Source organism: Cydia splendana, chromosome Z (genome assembly GCF_910591565.1).
Source record: "Cydia splendana chromosome Z, ilCydSple1.2, whole genome shotgun sequence".
Classification (NCBI taxonomy): domain Eukaryota; kingdom Metazoa; phylum Arthropoda; class Insecta; order Lepidoptera; family Tortricidae; genus Cydia; species Cydia splendana.
This window is the reverse complement of record NC_085987.1, coordinates 7,965,225-7,985,399: the sequence shown is the minus strand read 5'-3', so window position 1 is coordinate 7,985,399 and position 20,175 is coordinate 7,965,225. Positions and strand designations below refer to the sequence as shown.

At 42.3% G+C, this 20,175-nt stretch overlaps 2 protein-coding genes across 2 annotated transcripts in view; one reads left to right on the top strand and one right to left on the bottom strand.

The window, feature by feature from the left end:
* Positions 1-17,545, top strand: part of LOC134804185 (ras GTPase-activating protein raskol) — a 166,092-nt gene extending 148,547 nt beyond the window's left edge. The window contains exons 6-20 of the mRNA XM_063777118.1: positions 301-526; positions 4,923-4,992; positions 5,228-5,355; positions 6,122-6,265; positions 7,301-7,446; positions 7,998-8,243; positions 8,772-8,971; positions 9,303-9,511; positions 10,058-10,170; positions 10,277-10,443; positions 10,915-11,097; positions 11,611-13,710; positions 14,058-14,173; positions 14,583-15,444; positions 16,172-17,545. Of these exons, the coding sequence (XP_063633188.1) occupies positions 301-526; positions 4,923-4,992; positions 5,228-5,355; positions 6,122-6,265; positions 7,301-7,446; positions 7,998-8,243; positions 8,772-8,971; positions 9,303-9,511; positions 10,058-10,170; positions 10,277-10,443; positions 10,915-11,097; positions 11,611-13,710; positions 14,058-14,173; positions 14,583-14,790 (4,256 nt within the window). The 3' untranslated portion in view covers positions 14,791-15,444; positions 16,172-17,545. The remainder of the gene's footprint in view (positions 1-300; positions 527-4,922; positions 4,993-5,227; positions 5,356-6,121; positions 6,266-7,300; positions 7,447-7,997; positions 8,244-8,771; positions 8,972-9,302; positions 9,512-10,057; positions 10,171-10,276; positions 10,444-10,914; positions 11,098-11,610; positions 13,711-14,057; positions 14,174-14,582; positions 15,445-16,171) is intronic.
* Positions 17,546-19,801, bottom strand: LOC134804201 (uncharacterized). Its single transcript, XM_063777157.1, has one exon. The coding sequence runs from the start codon at positions 19,660-19,662 to the stop codon at positions 17,629-17,631; it is 2,034 nt and encodes a 677-aa protein (XP_063633227.1). The 5' UTR covers positions 19,663-19,801; the 3' UTR covers positions 17,546-17,628.
* Positions 19,802-20,175: the final 374 nt, after the last annotated feature.

Genomic DNA, 20,175 nt, shown 5'->3' with positions numbered 1-20,175 from the left:
TTTGGTTACGATTGGTTAAGTTTTGGAGGAGGAAACAGAGGAGTACGAAACCTCGATTTTTGAGATTTTTACGCAGGATTTTTCGCCTTGTCCTTATCGCACTACTTTTAGGTGCCGCTTCCGTTAGCGAGACGGGTATATTTACCTAAAATATTTAAAACTCAGCTCCTGTTTCGTCTTAAATCTTATAATCAATGCGTCCCACGCTTATTCATGAGGTTTTCCGCTAGTGAGGGCGACTGCACATCATTTCCAATCAATCTAAAAATACCTACTAATGAATATAATTTTGTCCCGCAGATACATCATACGAGAAAGCATGTCGGCGCGGCTCGGCGCCCAGCACGCCCGTGCCGGGGGCGCAGGCCCAGCACAGCCCCTCGCGGCTCGCATCTTTCTTCTTCTCGAAGCGCTCCTTCCGCAACAACCCACTCAAGCGGACCAAGTCGGCCACCAAGCTGGAGCGCGACCGCGCGCTGCAAGCTCCGCCCACGCACCCGCCCTCGCATGCTTTGAGGACTTCCAGGTAAACCTCAACTATTTTAAAGCTTAGCAAAACTTCGCAACTGACCGTATCCACAAATACTAAGCGGCAGAGTAGCAGAGCGGGTAAAATCCATTTTTAACCCCTCTGCATTATTACTTTATTAGCTACGCGAGCGCAAGTTATCCATTTCTGAATAACATTTAACCCACGTTGTGGTTTTGATTTTGTGTCCAACGTCGTGATTTGGTATAACAAAGCGTAACAAATAGAAAAACTGCGGTCGAGGAAATAAATTGGATATGGCTCAACTTTCATGTTCGATTAATGTTTCAGACATTGATATTGGATAAGATTGCTTAGCAACCCGCTTTACTTCATTGTTTCTCACTTATTTATTTATCTACTAGCAATCGCTTTCTTCAAACTGATGACTTCCACGGTACAATCTCAGTTTTCTCTTTGTAATCTCCCTTAATTTAGTCTGGAACGTAAATACATCTGGCTTCTAACAAAATAACGGTTTTAACGGAGTGAGAGAGAACATATATGGGATCGGGTTTTATTTAAAAACAAGTGACAGGATTAAATAAAAGGAAACATACATTATACATTATTAATTTATTATATTTACATACATTATTATGAAAAACATAATAACCTTTTTCAATATCATTAGATCATTACACTTCTCTATAGCACAGCTAGAATATACTCGTAAACAAGAATACAATACCTGTCTGCCTAATATAATATGTAATATTATCTCAGTTGCCAGTATTTTCAATAAGCTCTGCTTCGCTTTCATGCGTAGTTATTTATTATAATACCCTAATCTAAAACCTAAATCCCAATGCTACTGAATTCCGACACTTTGAAGTTGAACTAGACTAATTCTATATTCTATAAAGCATCGGCCAGCGCGGCGGGGGTTAAATATTACGCGAAACTCTGCGTAGGAGGCGCCAGCCACTACCACTATCAGTCACAATCTGGGGGTCTACCGCGAAACAAGAAAATCGAAATTTCGTTATCTAACCTCTCTATCACTCTTGGTTATTCGAGCGATAAAGAGGCAGATAACTAAATTTCGATTTTCGCGTTTCCCGGTAGGCCCTTGTTAACAAACCGCCTTGATGCGTCAATGTCATATTTTATTGTCTGTGAAAACTTGTCAAAAACAGTTTAAGGCACAGTGTGTATAAGTTACTCTATGGTTTACTAAAGGAGCTAATGCTGCACTCTGGCGGCAGAACATTGCAGTAATACCCCCTATTTGGTTAGGTTTCAATGCAATTCGTTTATTTCCGTTTGATGTTAATTTGTGGATTCATTCCGCACGCGTATCGCAGCACATACCGATTGTTTACTTCGTCAATCTTCAATTGAAATGTGAACTTATTTTGCATCCAGCTAGGTCTCTCTTTGAAGACTCAATAAAATAGTAATAGGGAATATTAGGCAAAGCTCTGCGTAGGTGGCACCTTTGTGGCACATACAGTAAACAAACCACATTGACACATCACACGTCACGTCAATCACATGGCCTACCGCGAAACAAGAAAATCGAAATTTCGTTATCTAATCTCTCTATCACTCTTGCATATTCGAGCGATAAAGAGGCAGATAACTAAATTTCGATTTTCGCGTTTACCCGTAAGCCCTTGTTAACAAACCGCCTTGATGCATCAATGTCATATTTTAATGTCTGTGAAAACTTGTCAAAAACAGTTTAAGGCACAGTATGTATAAGTTAGTCTATGAATTTACTGAGTCGGTAGTGCTGCACTCTGGCGGCAGAACATTGCAGTAATATCCCCTATTGAAATGAGCACCTACATTATACACGAATGCTATAACGACATGAAATGCACTGCCTATATTCTTTATTGTTTCGTGGTAACAACATCAGATAGCACTGGTATTAGACAGCGTTATAGATAAGAAATCCCTTACATGTACAGTTGTCGGGGTTGGTACCTTTCTTGGTAGTTAACTGTACATATCTCTAAGTGTGGGCGCATAGGGAGTACCGAGTGACTTGAAATATGGCATATTAGGCTTTGGCTTAACAACTTGTCGCTAATGTAATGTCGCTAAATACTTTATACTATACTGGCGAACAACTTCTTGTTGTGGGCTGTAAACTTAGATAGATCTATTCGCGCCTGTAATCCCATCGCTTTGCGTAACTTTAGGATCCAATTCCAATTTTGCAGCTCTAGTGTAACTTTAACTAATTTAATTTTCTGCGTGACATAATGTAGATTTGAGATAATAGAAAGGGATTTTGTTGGTGTGTATCTGTATGTATTTAAAATGTTGTATTTAGCGATATGTCGTGACATTACCCACTACGTTACCGAGACAAGGCGTAATGTTGTGGGTATGGCAGTGTCGCCCCGCCCGTCTGCGCGCCTTATTTACTGGTGGCTCTTTAATTACTTCCCCGCTAAATAAACACGAACAACTTCATCGCTATTCCTATTATTACACGTTAGTTTTGGGCGGTAAACTTAGATAGATCTAATACTCGCGCCTGTAATCCCATCGCTTTGCGTAACTTTAGGATCCAATTCCAATTCGAATACAAGTTTTGCATTGAGTATTTACTGTCTACTACCTAAAATATTGGAATTCTAGTCTACCTATGTACTATGAGGGGACAATGTTAAACCCAGGTGAAATGATCCCAGAATATTGCTTTGTGTAACTTGAGTTTGCCTAGGTGTAGTTACTCGTACCTACATTAATACGGATCACTTATAATTTTGCAGCTCTAATGTAACTTTAACTAATTGAATTTTCTGCGTGACATACACTGAGAAAAAAAACTAACAAAAACACACTTAGAATTACAAAAATAAAACTTAATCCGGGGACAAGGAGAGTCAACTAATAGGAACAAATTGACTTTTGCAATTTCCATTTAGTAGGAAATACAACTTCTATATTTGTAATTTGAAGTATGCTAGAGTAATTTCAGAAATTTGGTTGTGTTATTCCGAGAGGTGCTTTAGCAATATCGGAGGTGATGACGTCATGGGTGAAAACTAACCGTTTTGTAATTCTAAGCGTGCTTTAGCAATATCGGAGACGATGACGTCATAGGTTTTACTAAACCGTACTGCGATTCCAAGGTAGCTGTTGTTATTCTAGAGATAATGACGTCACAGGCAAAAACTAAACTGTTTGCAATTCCTCCGCCCCTAGCAAACGGGCGCCGCGAGAGCATGTCGCGCGCGTGGTAGCTACCCGTCTCTATTTCTGTCTGTATGAATAAAAAAGCATTTGGTAGTATATCTCTGTACTAAAGAGGCACTATAAAAGCCTGTCGAGATATTCTACCCATTCCTTTCTTATTCATACAGTCAGAAAGAGACTAGTAGTTATTACGCGCGCAACATGCTCTCGCGGCGCACCTGTGCTAGGGAGGTTGGAATTGCAAACAGTTTAGATTTACCTATGATGTCATTATCACTAGAATAACAACAGCTAGCTCGAAGTTGCAGAACAATATATTCCTGTAGACCCCAACTACACAGTAGGTCGCGGGTTAATATGTCCATGGCCCACAATATATCCTAAATTTATTATTTAACTTAAGTATGTTTTAAACAAAGAAGACACGAGACACGCCCGCCCGACATCCGACACAATACTAACTCTAACCAAATGAACGTAGCAAGTAGTAAATTTTACTAAAATCACTAACATTCGTTTCGCTGTGTTGGTATTACAAAACTCGTTTAGTGATTGGTACAACAATGAACATAAACACAACAAGTCTATCTACTAAATACCAGTAAACTTTGTAATGTCGCTATAGTAACAACTGAATTGTTATTTTAAATGGGGTAATGTTATTCCCGCGAACTCGTTTTTTAGATATTACAAAACTATGTAAGTGAGACATTTACTAAAATCATAACTTGAAATCACAGATGCTTTTTTCCAAAAATCACAAACTTTACTAGTAAAAATCGGAGAATTTTAGTAGTAATAAAAATGGATTGTAACAAATACTGAACTTTGTTTAATGCTCCATTTACTAAAGTCTGTTTGCTGAAATTAGATTTAGTATTACTGAGCTGTTTGTAGAAATAAATACATTTTACAGAAATAGTGAAACTTCCATGATTACTACTAAAACTTCATTTTTTCCCCCAGTACAGAACTGTTTATTAATTCCTGGTGATGATTTTTCTCTCAGTGTAACGTAGATTCATACTCGTATATTTATTTAGGTATATGCCAATATAATTATTAGGTACCTAGATTATCCTATACGTCTTTGTGGGTATGAAGAATTGCCTAACTGTTGTCTCCTGGATATTGATGTCCCCGGTATCTCGAATAGTATCTGTCTCGGTATCTGGAATGGTGGCGTAGAGACGTTACCTAATATTTTCTTAAATAGTTCAATCGATTGTTCCAGATCGCACGAGAGTTTACTATCGGCGCACTCCCCTGCAGTTTCCACCATGGATTTGGGACCGCCAAATCAGGTGGGTTAGCCTTTTCGGTTTTATTTTAAAATATTAGTTATATCACATTTCACATTTTATTTACTAAACTTGAAAAATAACTGCTAAATCTGCTAATATAAAGTGTTTGTTATTGAGATACGTTAATTTGGTTGTGACTTGAATGTAGGTTGTGGAGTAGCTTAGCATCATTCAAAGCTAGAACGTTTGGATATAACCCTTCGTGGATTCGCGTAACATTGCATCTGTTATCCAGGTGGAAATACGTGCATTGCACTCGTCGGTGCTAGGCCGGCCGCATTGCTTCGCCCTAAGCGCTGAGAATCGCGCTCCTCGATATTTCGCTTGCGCCTCGAGAAAGGAACGTGACCGTTGGATTTACAGGTAAGATTTGAATTTAAAATATCTGCGGAATGCATCGGTAGAACCGCTGGAATGGACGTAAATTCGCAATGTTTATTTTAAGTGTCTAAGAACATTCAGTGAAATAAATCAATGGCCAGTTACTATAATAAATCATCCCTACTTATGGCCTATTGTTACCGTAATCGAGCAGAATATTAGAATTGTACTTAATATCGGTTCTCACGAAATGTATAATTTAGGACCTACCATGGTTGTTGGCCGCTTAAGGCTGTAAAGTATTAAACTAGCTCAGACTCATGGTGATTTGCAGCCTTAAGCCTTATACTAACGCTTATTAAATTTACATTTATTAAGAAGTAATCTGTACTCAACCTGTACTTTCGTGCCTGTACTTAGTCTGAACTGCTACTAGTACACTGGCCTCTTATAAAGCTGGACTCGGCTTCGGCTTATACGCCTTACTAACTCGATCCAGATAAAATGTCTCGACGTCTTGCCGCAGACCTAGAACTGAGTTCTCACTACAATGTAACCGAGTGGATACGCTAAGCTAACGATGTTTTAGTGTGTATCGTGTGTACCTCAGGCTCAGGATATGAACTTAAGATAGCTCGTTCACGTTTCCTAAAAAATAGAGTTTATCTGTACGATATAATAGTATATTATACAACTAGGGAATAAATCAATAAAATATATAAATGGAGTGCTTGGTTCCTTTTTCCTTAGTATATATCATCTAGATCAGTTTATAGTCAGTGTAGTAATTAGTGTTGTGTATGTGCAGTCTGCGGCAGGCCGCGCGGCCCGCCGAGATGCGCACGCGGCGCTGCGAGCGCTCGGTGAAACTGTGGCTGCTCGAGGCCAAGGCGATCCCGCCCAAGAAGCGCTACTACTGCGAGATATTGCTCGACGACACGCTTTACGCGAGGTGAGTTGCACTTCCACAGCTACCGTATCCTAACCACGCAAGGTGAAGACGCCAGTAATGGATGGACAGTTTCATAAAATCAGATAAAACAACGCGTCAGAAGTAAAAACTGGGCCAAAAACTTTTTTAGTTTGAGATATTCGTTAGGTTATGCGTCTTTCCTGTGCAAATCATAAAATTAATGAACTTAAAAGCATATTTTTCTTTCTGAACCCTCATAGGCATAAACCTTTTAGTTCTTTAAAGTTGCATGATAAAAGCCTTATTAACGTGCTAGAACGTTTATTTAATACGTTATCAATAATCTACTTTATTATCTAAAAATACAATAAAATCAGGCAAAAATACTACGGTTAAGTATTGCAGTTTTTTCTGTTCATTTTTCGTTCGTGTGAGCTCATCTTTTCTTTGGATGTTATTTATTTCATTCATTTGCTCCGTAAATATGATACGTCTAAGGTGTCGCTGCATTTTGTATTCCGAGTAAATATAGTCACACTGAAGGCCAGTTCATTTATGTAGTTTCTATCTCTAGGACCCCTCTTACAGCTAAGTTATCATATTATCTTGCTTTCTCTTTAACTTCTACTTATATTGTGTACAGTAAAGTAAACGAGAATTGAAAGACAATAAAGTCCTGATTTAATAAATATAGTTCGATAGACAACTGTAATACTTATTTCTAAAACTCGAAGGATGCTTCTAAAAAGGGCGTCCACATTTAGCGAACACACTCGAGCAGTTAGCGACCCTTTCACAAATGTTAGCGAATGGCACGCTAGCGGTACATTCGTCATCTGGCGCCTATTTCACCACGTTGACAATTGACACCCGACTCTGACGATTTCCTGTACGAGTACATATCTGAGTTGGTACCTACATACCAGCAATGTACGGTGAATTGTCAATGTCCGGTGACAATGGTCAGCGACGTGAAATAGGAGCCTGGACTCACCTTAATATCTAAATGTGGGTACTTTGCGACTAGAACTTTGTTCGCGAAAGTTTTACTAATGAATCCTCTGACATCTACAGATCATCGTCGAAATTGAAGTCGGAGCTGTGCTTCTGGGGCGAGGTGTACGAGTTCACCGGGCTCCAGGCGGTGCGCGCGATCAACGTCAACGTGTACAGGGAGCCCGAGCGGCGCAGTCGCAAGCGAGACAAACACGCGCTTGTCGGTTAGTACTAACAGCAACTTACCCTACAGCCAAGGAACGCATGCCCAACGCTGACGCCGACCGCCAAGCATTTGTTTTGCCAATGTTATGCCAGTCGGCGTCAGCGACGTGCTTGCGTTGCGTCACCGAGGCGTTAATTGAGTATCGGCGGACACTATTTGTTGTATTTGAAATAAGGTTTTGCATTACAGTTAACAGAGTGGACGTGTCCACCAACTTTTGTATTGCCCGTACACTCACGAGCAATGCAAACAAGTTTGTGTGGAGCTTTCTATACAGATTAGAGATATACTCGTTTTATTTACTTAAATGCTAAGGTTGACCATGGCAATCCAACGCCGTAACGTAGCGAGAGTGATGGGCACCTTTGCGTCGGTAGCAGCCCGGAGCAGGGCAGGTTACAGTAGGTAGATGTTGATGATGTTGCCAAATGCAATTTTAATTTGTCAAAATGAAGATTCAAAATATCTAAAATGGAATAGGAGACCTTGCGGCTAGGGCGGCTAGAAGTCATTCAACGGTGTTCTAAATGTGTAACCTTACTATTCCAGGCACAGTCCGCATCCCGGTCGACGACGTATCCTCCCGATACCTCAACGAGCGTTGGTACCCTCTCTCCGGGGGGGACAAGCCCCAGTCGCCGGGGGGCCGCGCCCCGCCGCCCCCCGCGCCCGCGCTCCGCATCAAGTGCCGCTACCAGAGCGTGGACGTGCTCCCGCTGGACCACTACGCCAGGTTCCTGGACTATCTCAAGAGGAATTACAAGAGGCTATGCGAATATCTGGAACCGCATATTGGTAAGTGACGCGCTAAATAACTATAAGTGGTTACGTGCATAAAATTAAATGCACTGTCACCTCTTAACAATCCCTATGATAAAAATGTGTATACAGCATTTGGTACTGTAAAGAAAGCCTTTGTCAAAGAGAGGCAACAGTGAATAAGTCGGGTCGGGCACCAAGTTATTACCCACGCACACAAATGCAACAATCTACAATTATTATAATTACGTACGGTTTGCAACCGGTTAAAAAACAGCGTCATGAAATAAGCTGACTTTGTGTATGCTAGCGCCATCTGTCGGTAAATATGTTACATAGAAGCATTGAAATCAGCGCCCTCTATCAACGAGTTACTACACTCAATTCAACTACACTACTGGTAAATAACGTCTAATCACAAGATATTGAATATAACATATTCAACCAGCAATAGTACTAAGTTATTCGGAATCAGTTTTACTGCTACATTCAACTAAATTCCCGAAACATTTTGTGCAGGCGCCAACTGATCATTGAATTCAATTTCTTCTGTATTTTTATTAGGCGTAAAGGCTAAAGAGGACATTGGTTGCGCATTGGTCCTGTGCATGGCCGGCGCGGGCCTGGCGCCCCGCTATTTGGCCGACGTGGTAGCCCTGGACGTCCGCAGGACGGGCGACCATTCCCTCACTTTTAGAGGCAACTCGCTGGCTACCAAGAGTATGGAGGCGTATTTGAAACTCGTCGGCGATCAATATCTACAGGTACGTTTCTAGGGTCGCTAGAGTTCCAGAACATGCAAAGTAATGTACTCGGTTATACAAATGTACAATTAACTCATTGCTGACTGTACATATAAATGGATATGGAAATAAAAAGGGCCTTTAATTGTGGTGAAGTAATGTCTAATTATTAATTGCACAGGTTGTAGCAACATACAATTGTACTGTAAAACATAAATTTAAACATAATTTTTTGCCGACAACGACACGACTGAAGTCGTCAGAAGCTGCCGTGCCGATGTAACTGTATTCCAAAAGCAACTCACTTCTAAATACGTATATCAGGACCACATATAATCTCTTGTACCAACAGGACACACTGAGCGAAGCGGTGGCTGCGGCCGCCGGTCCCGGCGCGGCCGAATGCGAAGTTGACCCCTTGCGTGCCGGCAGCGGCGCAGCCCTGCGTCGGCAACAAACCGCTCTCAGGGACGCGGTCACCCTAGCCTGGAGGGCCATAGCTGGCTCCGCGCCACGGTTCCCCCCACCGCTCAGGGACTGTTTCGCCACCTTTCGCGAGAGGTATGTCGCATTCATAATAATATGCACTTAGGTTTCGCCCAGAGCCGAAGAATCGAAGCTTGGAAGATTGAAGAACTTGGTTTTCTGGAAGAAGACAAAATTAATAAACGGTACGTTACGATGTCTTACTTTTCTTTGGGATGACTAAGCGATATATTTTTATTCCCTGCAATGTTTGTGCGAAAGCATATAATCTACCTTTGTTCTTTGTTCATTGTTCATTTGTGTTTGTCTGCTAGCCTTGCGAAATTGTTTTTTTTTATATACCACATTGTTTGTTTTATTCTTTAAACACTACTGCGAAATACAATTTACTTATATGTTATTAAAATATCCTCAATCTATTTCATTAGCTATCTTTACAGCAACATATTATTTAACAAAAAAATCGTGATTTCAAGAGAATAAAACTTTTTTTTACATTAACCCACAATTGTTTTGAATCTTGTGATACATACAATGCCAACAAAAGGGTTAATGCGCTGTTGTAGTTTTGCTACTCGTCAATAGATGGCGCCTCATGCGTTTCATTTGCGTTGTTTACAGACTGATTGCGATGGGCCGTGAGGACATTTCGGACAACTTGATAAGTGCGTCCATATTCCTCCGCTTCCTCTGCCCTGCAATTCTGTCTCCAAGTCTATTTGGGATTACTCACGGTAAGAACCATTCCGTTCTAACAAAATTTCATAGTTTGATTACAACGCCATCTATCCGTACATGTGTGAACAACTTGGTTTGTTACAAGACTACATTGGTTTCCAGAGTACCCGAATGAGCGAGCCGCCCGCAACCTGACACTAGTTGCCAAGACCCTGCAGACACTGGCGAACTTCACGCGGTTCCAGGGCAAGGAGGCTTTCATGGAGTTCCTCAATGACTTCCTTGAACAAGAGGCGCCTAATATGAAGGCGTTCCTTAGAGCTATTTCGGTGAGAGCTACTTCCATTAGTTTCAATTAGGCGAACCTAATGTTGTCACCAATTAGATGAAAAATTAAGAATAGCAATAAGCATAGATAGGCCTCTCTTCGAGTGCGCCATTTACCTTGGTCCTGAACCATTTAGTATGGTATTCCACCTTACCATTTTTTTTGTCCAATGTGTTATGCGTCTCACATTTTGCTTAATGCAAGAGTGAGACGCAATGACATTGTACAAACAAATTGGGCAGGTGGAATACCACCCTTATCTATACCAATCTGAGCCAACCTCTCATCTTGGGCTATACATGATAGAAAGACAAAGATAATCATTTATTGCTAAAATTAATATTAAAGCTTCCAAATTGTATGAGAGGAATACATTTTTATCACCGAAAATCTCACCGCCAAATCAGGTCCCTAAGTGCCAAACGTCTATAGAACAAAGATCGAGGCCTAAGGCGTCACGCAATTTTTCCAGATGCGTCCTCAAGAGCAAGCGCAGGAGGGCAGCAACCGCAACTCCTCGGCGTCGCAGAGCTCCGTGGAAGCGGTGGAGGCGGACCCCGAGTGGGCGCCGCACGTGGACTTGGGCAAGCAACTGGCGACTTTGCACGCGCTGCTGGTCGACAGCCTGCCTAAACTGCCTGGCGGGAGGACTCAGGTAAGATACCTACTAATTATCAATCGACTGTAAGATCAAGCATAAGAAGGCAGCAACTGCTTTTCAGCGTCGCAGACTGGCAGAGCTCCGTGGACGCGGTAGAGGCGGACCCCGAATGGGCTGCCGCACGTGCTCTTGGTCAAGCAGCTGGCTACTTTGCACGCACTGCTTGTTGACAGGCTGCCTAAATTGCCTGGTGTAATACTTTTATCACTGACCGAATTTCAGTAAATATGCCCAAATATACTCGGTTTTCACTCTGCTCACCAGTTCCGGGTATGAGCTCTGGGTATGGTAGTCCTACTTGCCTCCTTGCGCTCCGGCGCTGAGTGCCTGGCATATAGCGTGCGTACTCTTCCGTTTCCTCAAACCGAAAATGCATAGCTCGTGCTTGAACAATAAATTTGATTACCTACCCTCAAGTTAATTTATAATATTTTCAAATCAGTAATCTTTCATAAATTGTCTTCAGCTTATTATTGGTGTCAATTGTTTATTCCAAATTTGTTACAGGAACTGGAGCCATTGCAAGACATCCTGGACGAGCTGAGCAAGCGGCTCGCGAGCAGTGACAACGGCGTGACGCCGCACGTCGCCGACAACATCTTCCGGTTCAACGACCCCACCTGCACCACTCCCACCAACAAGCCCGTCGAGCCCTCCAGCGGCCAGAACAACTTCGCTCACAGCTCCCCTATAATGCCCAAGAGCGGCGTGCAGTTCAACATAAGCCCTTCCAAATCTAACGCCGAGGATTCTAAGTACAAAGGCGCGTACGCCGGCGGCATGAAATCCCCCGCCAACCTCCGCTCTGCCACCCTCCCCAGAAATGTTTACGCCTCTAGCCCCGTTCAAAACGTCAACCCTGACCGCTACAGCTCGCAGTACAACAACCAGGAACATTGCGTCAACCTTAAAGTCGTCCAGATAGGATTCGGCTCCGACCAGTACCCCAAAGGCATGACGAATAATGGCGTCGGCGAGAGCCTCGAGCGCCGCATGCAGGGCTACAAACCTAGCAACTATCAATCCACTCACTTCCACAACGCCAACTACAACGGCACCGAGCGTTCGCCCAGCTCCGACAACATTAACCACAATTATTGCTCCAATGACATGCAAAATCTCATGAGGGACACGGCCACTCTCGAAGAGTTATCAGACTTATTAAAATACGCCGACGATTCTGATATCGTCGACGAGAAACTTATTATGAACAAGAAGACATTGTCACAAACCCAGTCGAATAACAATAACAATATTGTCGTTAATGGGAATAAGGGTTATGCTAATAACGGATCGAACGTTTCTATCAGCGGGCTGTCGAACGTCGCCAGCTCTGGGTATCAAAGCATAGCGACCTACAGCCAAAGTTCTAGTCCCGTAGAAAACGCCGCCCATCACCATCCACCTTACGAGAACGGCGGCCAGCCAATGAGCCGGTATTCGCAACTTAACTACCAGAAGCAGAGGGACAAGCACTTCTACGACAACAAGAACGACAAGTTTTACCCAAAAAGCCAAGTGCAACAAAAAATTGAGTACGACATCCAAAAATACGGCATACAAAACTTTACAATGCCCGACACCGCGCAGACCAACACGAGCGCGAACTCGAAAATGGCTCCGCTCGTGTTTACAAATCCCGTCTACAACATGGAGGACAGCCGTCAGACTCCGGAGAAGAAGAAAACCAATGAGAACAGGAATTCCAAGCGATGTCCCTGTGGCTCGTCCAGTTCATCGATAGATGAGGAGGTTCTGAGCACGGACAACGTGGAAACTAACTCCGAGGAGGGTTCTACAAACTTCAACGACGAAGGTAGAAGCTACGATCAGCAGAACCGCAACAATACCCACCGAAAGATAACCAGAGATTGTAATTACGAAGACGTATACCAAAGGAGCAACCACAGTCACTCGCCGCGCGTGCGCGACGACGAGTCCTCCAGCAACTCGCCGAGCCTGCGCAAGAGCAGCAAGACGCGCATGCCGCGCACCAATCCCATGCTCTCCTACTCCACTAATCAAAACCCGCCGAACTACAAGCATTTCGGTCAGCGCGGCGAGTCACTCTATGAGAGCAAGCCTCATCACATCTCCACCGAGGGCGGCTACCCCATGAGCCGCTCCGAGTCCAATGTCGAAGAAGTCAACAAGGAGATGTACCGATTACAGATCTCACGGAGTCAGAAGGCTTTGAGCAATATGGACAATTTGAAGGTGTCTCCAGAGAAATATTCCCTCGGCGACGCCGGGTCCGAAACGAATTATCCCCTAGATCGCGCATATTCAGCGGCTAAGATGTCGAGCAGTCGGGTAAACGAGGACCTGGACAGGCACCAGGAGTATTACCAGAGGCGGGAATCGCCTTCCCGAATGGTGTTTAGTCGAGAGTCTCACTCGAGCGAGGCGAGCGAGCGCGCCGGACGCGAGGCGAGGGAGACGCCGCGAGACCCCCGCGAGGCCCGCGAGCCGGCCAGAGAGAAGCTGCAGAGGCGGCTGAGCCTGGAGTCGGCGCGGGAGCTCACGGACAGCTCCGACGACCTGGAAGACACGCTCTACAGCACCACCGGCCGCCGCCGCAACAAGCATCACAGGACCATCGAACAGGTTAACATTCTTATAAATAACTATTTTTAAATAAAATACAAAAACATCTTGTGGCCTGAATCGGAAACATAAACAATACATCTACAGTTCACGTATGCACGTATCTTTTCTTATGCATTGTAGGTTCTGCCATTATGTGGGCTACATTGGAAGCTTAAACTTAACATTTACACTTCGTGCCAATAAACAAGGGGACCTGTGCTGCCCCCTACACTTCATGCACGCTCCCTATAGATTAGTTTTTCTATCGAAATAATATGGTTGTAGGCTGTATCCTGCAGCAAACATTTAAACATTAAAAGATGCACATAAAGACGTCATTAGTCATTATATAATACTGTTCCCAGTACGAGCGAGAGATCGACCGGCTAAAGAACTCCGTGGATCTGCTGCGCGGGAGGCTGGGCCCCGCCGAGCCCGGCCAGGACACTTCCGACACCAAGATGAAAGCTATTATCACCAGGTAAAAAGTTTATGACTCTTAAATCCCTTTTTTTACTTGAGGAAATATTTGCAAATATTTCGATTTGTTATCGTATAAATAAGTTAACTGATTTCAAATTATGCAGGTAATTTTAATGATAGTAAAGATTTGAGGCCCTTACAGTTATGGATGGTATTCCACCTATCCAATTTCTTTGTCTAATCTGTATTCCGTCTCACATTTTGCTTTAATGAGATAGTGAAACGCACTGACATTGGACAAAGAAATTGGACTATGATAAAGGTGTCTGGTACCTATACGATAAAAGCACTTGAAATAAAATTTAGTTATTTAATTATTTATTGTCAGAATTGAAAAATAGGTAATTCTTCTATTAGTCGCTATATTCGCGTTGAAAAATTCGCAAATAACTTTGAAACGTGGGCAGGTTGATCAGTGTTGAGGACGAGCTGCGGCGCGAGCAGCGCAAGATGGCGGCCGCGCTGTCGCACAAGCAGCGCGTGATCGAGGCGCAGGAGCACCGCATCGCCGCGCTCGACGAGGCCAACACGCGCCTGCTGTCCGCGCTCGTGCACCTGCAGCAGCGAGCGCCGCACCCCGCGCACCAGCACAACCACCAGGAGCTACAAATATAATCACATCACTTAGTAACGTGTATACTGTACAGTCTCATTACTTGCATGCCACTCGGTGACTAGCCTATCGACAGTGTATATTATGTCAGAGAAGGACATTAACATTCATTCACCATAGCGCGTTGCGTTGAATTCTATCAGCTTTTTAAAATATAGAACTTCATTCGATATCTTCACAAAAATCCGTTTTAAGACACAAGTTCATTTAAGAATTTAAATTGGTTTTTAAATTATTCAATAATCTTACATGGATACATGCAGTCTATAAAATGATTTTACTGTAAAGAATGTTACCAGAATGGAATACAATACGTTACTAAAAACATACCTTTATTGGCTGTATGACTACTTATCAACTTCAATTAATCGACTGTTAATACATGATGGTCAAGTGAAAAGGTAGTTTTTAATTATGTGTCTATAAACATTAATCGTACTAGTCTAAATGTTTTAAATGTCTTTTATAGATATAGGGCTCGGATTTAAAATGATGGATACCTATATTTATTTGTTTAATCCACCGAATTACTTGAAATGAACTGAGAACCATCATAAATTGCTAATTGACTGTTGAAGTTGATAAATATCTAAACAATTTTAAATTGAGTGAATGTTTTACATACCTATACATATTTAACCAGATTTAATTCAGTAGTGCATACATACATGTATAGGTAAACCAGAACTTTGGGAGTATTGTCAAGAGGGCGCTCGTTTTGAATTTTATATAGCAACAATTTGTATAGTGGGGACAATGGAAATTGGCAGATGATTTTTGTTTTATTCCGACAACTTTAATAAGTGCGAAGTTTGATGTTTGGATATTTCTTCGGTTTTTACGCTATAAAATTCGTGAATTTTACGACGTATGACACATAAATCAAAATCATCCAAATCTATTTTCTTTTTTTTGTTGTCTTTTTTTAGGTTTGGTCGTTTAATTCCGCCCTTACGCCCTTCGCTAGCAATCCGTGATACCGATGCATGCGATACACCTAATACACAAATCAAATTATTACAAGACATCAACCAAATCGTGACGACCTGACTATAGTGACATTTGTCCATAAGTTTGAAACTTACCCGTCAATTCAGGTGGTAATTTCGTTATGTTTTCTAATGGAAGAAATTTCTCTCCCGCACGTTTTTTTTCCAATAAATAACTATATACACTATTTACAACTTTTTCTCTGTAAAATCTAAAACTTTCGGCATGATTATTGCAGTCTAATAATAATTCACACGAAACTAGACAAAGCAATGTTTACATTGTCAATATTGACAACTATCATAAAGGGTAGATGTTGTCTATTATTAAAGTTGTTGCCATTGCTAGAAATTAGTACCAACAAATTTCCGTAACATGGCGCACCCTCAATAGATCCTGGTTCACCTATAATAGTAATAGTAACTTCGCATCGGTATACGTTTCCTTGTCCGTACGTATTGTAAATGTTCGGTCGAGTTGTTGAGTACGCTGTCGTGACGGTGTGAGTTAACATGTTAACAAATATAAGCCTAGAGGCATTATTCTTATCATTATTATTATTTATACATATATGTATATATATATTCTATATTTTAAACCTTTGTTGTAAGCTTCGTGCACAAACCGTTCCACTGTCCGTCTTGTTTTACATCTGATATTTTATGGTTTTTTAATTTTATATTTTATTAAATTTTAATATGAATGTAATGTTGCACAATTTAAAGACGAACATAGCGTAATATTGGTATGCTAAGTTCATTTTTCCACCGACTATGAAGGCCTAAATAAAATAGTTGGTAAGGTTTTATACCTAAAATAACAACATTACCTACAGCAGTTTCATAGCCGGTGGAAGAATGGCCTTGTCGCGCTATCTATAATTATTCGGCTGCCGATATACCTAGGGATTGTCTAATGAGGTCAATTGATTTATAATTAGATCCCTGGATCAATAATCACGGTTCGTTTTGCCATTATCATTTTACATTGTTATAAGTTGTTTCATTAGGTTTAGTTAAGAGATGCTTTAATGACATTATCATTTGATTTCGTATCAGTATTCTTCTCAGCCGGTTAGATGTTCTATCTGCGACCTGTTATGTTTTGTTCTGCAACATTGATACCAAAGAAGATTGAATATCCGTAAGCGTTCTATTATACCTATCGTTGTAGTCATCTACCTACTACAATTGTAGCAATAGTGTTGTATTTACAATAAAACGTTATTTTTATTATTTTAAATTACCCTAGTTTAAAGACTTGTATCATAATATTTTCTAGATAGTAAGCATATAGTAAGTATATATTGTGTAGATGGCATATACAATTAGTAAATAAAGAAATATTTTATAATACCTTCGGAGTATTATAATACGACCATGACATGGTAAGATTTTTTCATAAAGTAAATATTCATTGTAAATGAATTTAAAATCACCAATATGATGAAATCAATTTTGAATTATATAGTTTCGAAGGGGTCTCATTCAGCGGTACAAAGGTCTACTATCCACACAAATAGTATCTGTATCTGTTACTTGCGTATTCTACGTGGAGAATCGCCTATGGGCTGCGCGAGCCAACCTAGTTGCTCTCCAGTGAACGTCAATGTTAAGCAGTTTATCTTAATAACATTAAATTATGAATACGTAATCAATCAATGTTATTTTTAAATAATTATGTCTGACTTAAAATAAATTACCTACCTACACTGGAAACTGTCGTGTTTATGATGTTTTTCTTTGTGTCTAGTAATAAAAGAAACAATAAAGTATTCAAAATGTGTTTATATTTTGAGTCCAAACGAATTTCCCCCGGCTCTAGTTGAGCGGGCGCACGGCGGGTGCGCGTCACTCCTCCGGCTCGTAGCCCTTGGGCAGGCAGACCATGCGCCGGTTCATGAGCCGCACCTTGCGGTCGTTCGTCTCGGCCGAGCAGTACGGCCGCAACAGCATCAGGTCGTCTGCCTTCCAGTACAAATACGAAAAGAATATCTCGCGGAACTTCTTGTCGGGAAACTCCGGGTGGAACATGATCCGCCAGAATATATTATTTATATTGGCGAAACATTTGAACAGTTGTCTTCTGTATTCGCACGAGTACTTATTAAATCTGTCTTTGAATTTTAACTTGTGGGCCCAGGTAGAAGCGACCTCGAACTGGGTGTCGTTCTTTGAAATGAGGGGCCCGTAAATCCTGGGCGTGATGCTCTCAAGCCTGGTCTGCAGTTCGAGGCTCTGGCGCAGGTAGGCCTGGCGCTGGGCGGGGCCCAGCGGGCCGGCGATGCGGCGCCGCATCCACTCCACCAGCTCGGGCGCCAGGTGCACGTCGGGCAGCCGCGCCGCTTCGTTCACGCCTCGCAGCAGTCGCAGCGCGCACTTCAGATACTGCGAGGGCTTCGGATTCTGCCCCAAACATGTCTTAGACGACCTCTTCTTTTCTTTCTTTTTGACTACTTTTCTTGACCCTGTCACGCTATCCCCGTCTAGAAACTTTTTAACTTCTTTTTTGATTATCACTTGCTTTTGATCTACGTCAAATATTGTGTGGTAGTTAAAATGATAAGGTGCGCCCTCCTTCGGCCTTTGGAAATAAGGAACCTCGTCCGGTGGGAAAGTGCCCTCGTTGCCGTAGTCGTAGTTGTGGCCGCAGTGGCATTTGCTTTCTTTGACGTATTTTAGTATTTTGTCGTGCCATTTCTGGTGGCAGTCGCATGGATCAGGTGTTGGTGATGCCGGGTAGCCACGGAATCCGAGGTGTATGTTCATGTAGCCGGTAGAAGATTGCGCGAACCCACCGTGTATAAGCTCGCCCTCTGAGGGCAGTATAGATACGCTACCAAGCACGAATACCGTCCGCCGGCCAATTGTATACACTCCTTGTATCAAGTACTGAACGTTGTTTACACCAGTCGTGGGAGGTTTAGGCTTGCGACGTAAACCTTTGCGGTTCGGTCGCGTTATGCATAAGCCATAAGTTTTCTTTTTAACTTCAAGTGTCATATCATGATTACGATCCTTTCGTTGACTCATCGTAGTCTTCATCGTAACAGAGGTTACCTGACTCGGCCCGATGTTAAACACGCCTGCCAATTTGTCACAAACTGCTAGTGGAATGCGTTTTGGGGGAGGCGGTGGAGGTGGAGGCGGCGGTGGCTTTATTCGAATTCTGTATTCGTCGCTCTCCACATAAGGTTCATTGAGGTCGTCAAAGTTAGGCAGGGGAGGAGGTGTAAACTTTTTGGGGCTAGCAGGATACCACAACGGTACTATAGATCTCTCCAGGTACGGAGACGGAAGAGGTGCTTGGCGTTTAGGCTTTCGCTTTGGTGGCGTTGGTGCCCCATCTTGATCTGGTTTAAATTGTTCTCGCAACAATTCGATCAAATTCTTTAAACCCAAATAAAATATAGCCGATAAAATGAGCTTGGCATTTAAACAGTAACTATTCCGCTTTCCCTCGATCGAGTGGCCAAAGAGCAGCAAATATAAATGCCCCAACATTTTTTTGGGGTCATCGTTTCCGTGGAAGTTAGCAACCATCAAGTCCATGGGTTTTGGGGGAGGTACGACACCGAGTCTATTAATTATACGGGATGTCCTAGTGGGCCGTCCTTCCAGTAAATCTTGGTAAACTGATGACCCTAAGCTATCGAGTGCGTCTCTTTGCGGTACACTGAGTACTTGGTACCAGCGCGGGCCGACGAGTTTTCTCATTCTCTTCATGGCCTTTTTTTCAACCTGCCGCCGATATTCTCTGAGGTCTTCCATGTAGACTTGTCGCTCGCGGGTCTGCTTGGAGTACAAGATCTGCGTGCGCTGCTGCTGCTGCTGCTTACGGAAGAACGAGTCGGCATCTTGTTCTTGACTCCCACGTGTGCTCATGATGATTTTTAAAAATGGTTTATCTATTTGATTACGTACTATAATCGCGTCAGTATTTTGAAAAAAAAACAGTTTAAACTGCAATTTGGAAAAAAATACAGTTTGAACCGAAACTCAAAGACAATGTAATCCTTTAAGAAATTTATCATGACGCATTGACGTTGAGTGACACATTTTCGTAAAAACACATGTTCGAGTCAAAAATAGGTTTTATGCAATATCAGGGAAAACATAAGGCAAGATATTGTGTAGGAAACTTCGAGCAACACGGAAGGGAGGCGGCATTCGCACTATTTCCCCTCTGCCGAGGTACAAGATTAGCGCGTCAATCTAATCTAGCGCGGGTAATAAAACTAGTTGCACTTGGATTTTTCACTAGACCCATAGTCTAATAAAACATGGTTTTCTATTCCCAGAGTGACACAGGCCTACGTCACAATAACATGGCCGCTATATATAGCGCTATCGCATATTATCATATAGCGCTGTCGCATGATGACGTAGGCTTGTGTC